This window comes from Thamnophis elegans, chromosome Z (genome assembly GCF_009769535.1).
Source record: "Thamnophis elegans isolate rThaEle1 chromosome Z, rThaEle1.pri, whole genome shotgun sequence".
Taxonomy (NCBI): Eukaryota; Metazoa; Chordata; class Lepidosauria; order Squamata; family Colubridae; genus Thamnophis; species Thamnophis elegans.
In genome coordinates, this window is record NC_045558.1 from 95,365,569 (window position 1) to 95,371,976 (window position 6,408).

The 6,408-nt window shown below is 46.1% G+C and overlaps 1 protein-coding gene across 1 annotated transcript; it reads right to left on the reverse strand.

Moving 5' to 3' along the window:
• Window positions 1–335: 335 nt before the first annotated feature.
• Window positions 336–1,388, reverse strand: NEUROD2 (neuronal differentiation 2). Its single transcript, XM_032237881.1, has one exon. It carries the CDS (start codon window positions 1,386–1,388, stop codon window positions 336–338), a length of 1,053 nt encoding a protein of 350 aa, XP_032093772.1.
• Between the last annotated feature and the right edge of the window lie 5,020 nt (window positions 1,389–6,408).

The window sequence follows — 6,408 nt, forward strand, 5'->3', positions numbered from 1 at the left end:
AGTTCACGAATAGGAATGATTATTATTCTATCCTCCCGCCCTTCCGATTTTTTTTATTAATGTTACGATAAAAGTGGTTCACAGTTGAATTTTTAAAAAATTGCAGCCCTCGGGACGAAGTACAGGGGAATATCAAAGAAGGCCGAGGATCTATTTATTTCTCTCTCTTCCCTCCTCCTCCCCATTCTCTCTCTTTCTGTTTAGTTTATACCACCCAAATACCCCCTCCCTTTCCCAGTCCAGTACACTGGAAATCTACAAGTTGTCACGGTTACTCGTGAAACCGGTAGGAGAACGCGACTCCCAAGGCGCCTCTGGGAACAGGGGGAAAGGAGCTAGTTATGGAAAAAAGCATTGAGCTCCTCATACATCGGACCTCGGTCATGATGGAGGTGCATCTCGTAAGGCAAAACATTCTCAGAGTGGACGCCACTGCGCATTCCCGAAGATCCGAACACTAAATTGTGCCCGGAAGGGCGAGAACTGGGGAGGGCGGAGTAGTGCATAGAATAATGGTAATTTTTCTCGTGGTCGGGGGAAGAATCCTGCTTGAGGGAAAAATTCCCGTTCACGCACAAAGGAGGGCTCAGGGGCCCGTCGTATTCCGAGCTATTGTAATCTGGCGAGGCGTTCCCATAGAGGGACTCGTAGGTGGCACAGTAAGCGTGCGTCCGCAAGGCGTGGGAGCTAGCCATGGTGCTGGAAGCGCACTGAGCGCTGGAGATCCGCGAGCACTGGTAGGTGTAGGGATGCATGGCAAAGCTGGAGTTGGGCCCGTGGTATCTCCCGGCCTCCTGGCCTTGCTCAGTAAGGAAATTCCTTGAGTTGAGCTGGAGGCAGCCGGCCACTAAGTTAGTGGTCGGCTGGGACAAACCTTTGCACAAAGTCTGCACGTAGGAGACCAGATCCGGCCTCTTACCCGAGCGCAGGATTTCCGACAGGGCCCAGATGTAATTCTTGGCCAGCCGCAAGGTTTCGATCTTCGACAATTTCTGCGTTTTGGAGTAGCAAGGCACGACCTTGCGGAGATTGTCCAAGGCAGCGTTAAGGTCGTGCATCCGGTTGCGTTCCCGGGCGTTGGCCTTTTGGCGTCGCATCTTGGAGCGCTCTAGCCTGGCCTTGGTCATTTTCCTTTTTTTGGGGCCCCGTTTCTTAGGTCGATCGCCTTCCGCTTCCTCGATGCCTTCCTCCTCCTCCTCCTCCTCCTCTTCATCAGCGCCCAGGTCGTTCTCCTCTTTTACTTCCGAGTCGTCCTCCTGAAGAGGGCAGCTTTTACTTTTCTGCTCCTCTTTGTCGCTCGAATCATCCTCTTCACAATCGTCCGCCCAGCTGGAGAATTTCTGAACTTCTGGGATCAAGCTGGGTTCGCTGAAGAGGCGCGTCAACATGGTGGCTGGAGGGGTGACGGGGGCGGGGAAGAAGGAGGGAGGAGAAAGGCGCACGGAATGAGCGGGCCGGAAAGAAGGGAAGAATGGCAACGAGAAATAGTCACACAAGTTGGTCTTAACATCCACCACTTAACACCCACCAATCAATTACCCTGGACCCCTGAAGACTATCCCAACCCACGGATAGTTTAGTCGCTCAGCCTTTTCCAGCCAATTGCTGGGAAAGCTGACAGTTCCACTCCTAAACAGATTTCAATCTTCCTGGCCAAGATATAAAGGGTCCTCCCTTCTTCCAAAGAAGATCTTTGCTGCCAGCCTGGTCACCAGATCCTTAGGGTAATTTGGAAGGAGAGAGAGAGAGAGTGAGTGAGAGAGAAAAAAGGCTGTCTTCAGATATCCACCTCTTGTCCAAAACTCAACCTGTTTTCAGTGGAAATGGAATTATGATATTATTACGGTTTGATTTTAAACTATAAATCGATTATCATTACCCTTCCTCCCCTGCAGTTGATTCCCTCCCTCCCTCCCTCCCCTCTCTCTCTCACTCACTCACTCACTCACACACACACACAAACACACACACACACACACACACACACACACACACACACAGAGACAGAGACAGAGAGAGAGAGAGACAGAGAGAGACAGAGACAGAGACAGAGAGACAGAGAGAAACACAGAGACACACACAGAGAGAGACAGAGACAGATTGATTCCTTAACAAATTGCAGCTTTTTCTGCCAAAGCTTGGTGCCTAATGTCTTCCTTGTTATCCAGGTCTCTATGTGTGTGTGTGTGTGTGTGTGTGTGTGAGAGAGAGAGAGAGAGAGAGAGAGGGAGGGAGGGAGGGAGGGAGAGGGAGAGGGAGAAGGAGAGAGAGAGAGAGAGAGAATATCCCACCCTTCAAACCACAGGGTAGAACTGTTCTAAACCTTGTCTTAAACCGCTTTAGTGAACTGGCTCCTAAACCTATCTCTCCTCCCGACTGACACGAACAGCATTGCATTTATGTGATGGCAACCAGCTTTACTTACTCCTTCTTCGTTTCATTAAAAAAAAACATTATACATATGCACAATACTTTATATACGCATACTTCACAAACACCCACGCACGCGCACGCACACGCACACACACATACAAAGAGGAAACTTGGGGGAGGGGAGAGAGAGAGGGCAGGAAGATTTGTTTAGAACTTGCCTGAAATTGGCTTTCCCCATTCTTCCCCTGAAAACAATTGATTCATTAAAAAAAGTCTTTTCAATATTAATTGGTGTCTACGCTGTTTTCCCGCTTAATTAGTGCAAAGCTGAGCTTGATACCTCTGACCCTTCTTCATTACAAATTACCTCCCTTTCCTTTTGTTGTATCGAAATACAATGGATTTTTCTCTATTTCTTACGGGGACTCAGAGCTGTATTTACTCAGCCTCGCTCCCCTCTTTTGATTAGTTTAGCAGATTTAATGGAATTGAAAACCATTAAACCCATCTCATCTGCATCCCGGCATGTCGGAGCAAAAGATTGCTGCTCTCGCTAGCACAGCTTTGAGACGGGGATCTCGGGAATGCCCAGAAAAAACCTAGAACTTTTCTCTCCAATTCCTGCCCCCTTCTCCGCTTAGAAAACCGGACCTTTTGCCCTAGCTTTCCCCATGTTCTTTCTTTTCCAAAAAGAATTAAAACGAGCATTACATTTCTGAAGGTAGACACTTCGCAGCGCCGAAACCCCACCGACCCCGCAATCTTCACGCCGCGTCCCTCCCTTGCTTGCCAAAATCCTGATAACTTCTCCGTCGGGCCCCGGTTTTTGTTTTCTCCCCCGCTGGTTTTCCCGTTGGAGGGTTCTTTCCATGCTCCCTAGGAGGAGGAGAAAGGATTGGAATGTTTCTCTATGGCACCATCCCCATCCTCATCCTCCTTCTCAGGGCGACCCTCGAGACTGACATCTCGGCAGTTTCTCCCTTCCCGATCCGCCTTCCTCCTCCTCCTCCTCCTCCTCCTCCTCCTCCTCCTCCTCCTCCTCCTCCTCCTCCTCCTCCTCCTCCTCCTCCTCCTCCTCCTCCTCTCCTTCTCCCCCCCCCCGCCTCCATTCCCCCCCCTTTCACCCGCACATCCAGACCTGAGACCATCTTCCTGGGAGAAGATTGAGCTGCCGAAAGAACTGATAGGTCCATGTGCCAGTTTTGTGCGCGAGTGTTTGCAGTCATTTTATGTTGCCTTTGAAGCGGGGAAGCAACGAGGGGGGGGGGCGGAGAGAGAGGGGGGAGGGAGGAGAGAGAGAGAGACCCCTATACGAACCGAACCCAGGCGCAGATAAACCCCGAGGCTAGAATAAATCGCTTGCGAGATGAGATTAGAAAAGATAGAGAGCCCTTCGCACCCGTAATTGCTGGAGATCTGATTCCGAAGGCCATGCTAGGTATGCACAAGTGGTGTGTGTTTGTGTGTTGTGTATCCATTTCTCCCCCCATATTTTAAAATACACAATTTTATTACTAAATTGTTTAATTGTGCTCTCCCCCCCGCCCAAGTGGTTTTGTAGATCGATAAGCTTCCTTCTTATGCAAAACCGGCATTTGCTACATCAGAGGTTTGGATCTATACATCTTACGTAGAGATCGCTTTTCTACCTCTTACTCCCACCCCATTCCCACCCTGCACTTCATTCATTCCTCTTCACAGATACAAATCGATTGGGATGTGTAAAAGTCGGGGGGGGGGGGAGAGAAGAGAAAGATAAGAGCTCGAAGGGGGGGGGATTTAGAAAGTGGCCAGGGGTGGGGTAAGATGAGACAAGTTGCAACCCCGTGTTTAAGTTTCGGTCCCCCCCCCTCCTTACATAACTTACCTCCAAAGCTCAGTTGAGGAGTCCTCAAGTCCTTGGACCCTGCATCTTTTGGGAGTAAGGAGGGAAAAAATGGGGGGAGGAAAGGGGGGGAAGACTCCTTGAGGTCCACCCCGTCTCCTTCACTGTCTTATCCAAAAGGAGGAGGGAAGTGGCACGCTTCAAGCAGGCAGAGGGGTACCAACTCTGATGCCAGACCATATGGCTGGCACGTCATCCACTGGAGTTATCACATGAGCTGCGGAGATTGACATGCGCTCGCGTGTAGGGAGATCTCGCTCTCTGGGGAAAGCGAGACCACCATCTGTCACTCCCTACACTTGAGAAAGAAAGAAAGAAAGAAAGAAAGAAAGAAAGAAAGAAAGAAAGAAAGAAAGACGTAACGCAGCCACCACAATGACTCCAGATCTGTAGATCTACAAGATGAAAGAGACTAGGGGAAAATAAAATAGCAAAGGGAAGTGGGAACAATAGAATTTACAGACATGGGAGTGGGGGCAGGGGTTAGGAAAATACTAGATAGCGGAATGTATCTTGATGTGACTGGTTGTGATATTCCTTGAAAGAATGGATGAAAGACATGTTTTTTTTTTAAATTAACACACACACCCCTCCCAGTCTATCATATGCTCTGGTCACACAGCTCACCTATGGTAGAACAGAACCTAACCTCTTCCACTTAGAATAATCGTCCTTCTTATTTGGTACTGAAAAAAAATCATTGATTGGTTTTTGTTTGTTTTGTTTTGTTTTTGAAAAGAACTGGGATTTGGCCACTGTGGGGATGTGTACTGTGCTCCTCTCTTGTAGCAAAGATGACAAGTTCTGTCCCACCAATCAATACTAGTTAATAGGAGCATATTCTCCCACATTCTGGGAAAATATTTTGCAGGGTCTTAATTGAACTGAATTGAAATGTGTTGCTTCCATTCAAATCAAGTTCACTTGGATTTGTGAGCATTCCCATCATTTTGTGCTTCATGGATCAGAACTTTCAGATCTTCTAATCTTTCCTACTCCAAAATCTGCCATCCCAGAAATGGAATGGGAAACAAATAAATACAGTTGTTAACTGTTCCTGTTCAGATCCCATGCATTGCCACAGAAAAGTTCTTAATGGAGTGGTGCCCCTTGGGTCTGAATTGCACACTAGAATTGCCCTATTCTACTGACCTAGAGGGTGATGGATCACCATGAAAAAAACTGTCTTTCAAAGCATTATCAACAATGGGAAAGAAGACCCACACTTTGAACTCTTCAAGATGGCCACACTCAACCATCTCAAAGGACCAACTTACCTTATCTGACAGCAAGGGCTCCTTCTAAGTGGATTCTTTTTTCTTGAATTCAAGACCAATATTTCTCCCAGGGTAGCCTCTATATCAGAAATATATTAGATAAAAAGGAAAATTATAAAATTGTGATGGAGGTGAAAAGAAGCAAAAATGTATAATATTTTACTATTAGGTAGCAGAATTGCCAAATTTCTTGCTCAATTGTTTTCTCATATTTCTCACAAAATAATTAAATTTGGAATGCTATATTTCAAACACTGTAGTCATAGCACCTTCTCCAATCTGGTGTCTTCCAGATGTGTTAGAATCCACTCCACCAACTCTAACATTGCCACAGTCAGCAGCCACTGAAATTCAAAGTAAATAGTGCAAGCACATTTGGCAAATTTTATAGTTATTCCTAAAAAAAAGTATGTTACAGGGCTGAAAACTCAAGATGGTGATACTATTAGGGTAATTTACTAAAAAGGAAAGCTTAAAAGGTTTTTTTTTTTAAAGGCAATTAAATATCAGAAATTGGATGAATTTCTCAATTTTTTTCTAAAGGATTAGAAGAAGAGATTCTCTAAAATGGGAAGGCAATATACCTGAGGCAGATACAATAAAACAGTTTTCTTGCCATTCATTTTCAGAATTTAGTTCTAAAGATCTGGTCATTGCTATTAACTGATATAAATCCAGGAAGATGTTGTATTTATTTCTGGAAGATAGATCTATCTTTAGCCAATGCAATGGCCATAGCCATCCATTACATATGGACTAATGTAATTTCCATACTAGGTCATTAATTTAAATATTTTCTTAGAACTGTACATGTAAGCACAGTTGATAATGGCTCTTCTCTACTTTTGCCTTGTATATGGAGACAGCTTTAGA

Coding starts and splice junctions, on each gene's coding strand:
- NEUROD2 (XM_032237881.1), bottom strand. CDS start 1,388: ATGTTGACGCGCCTCTTCAGCGAACCCAGCTTGATCCCAGAAGTTCAG.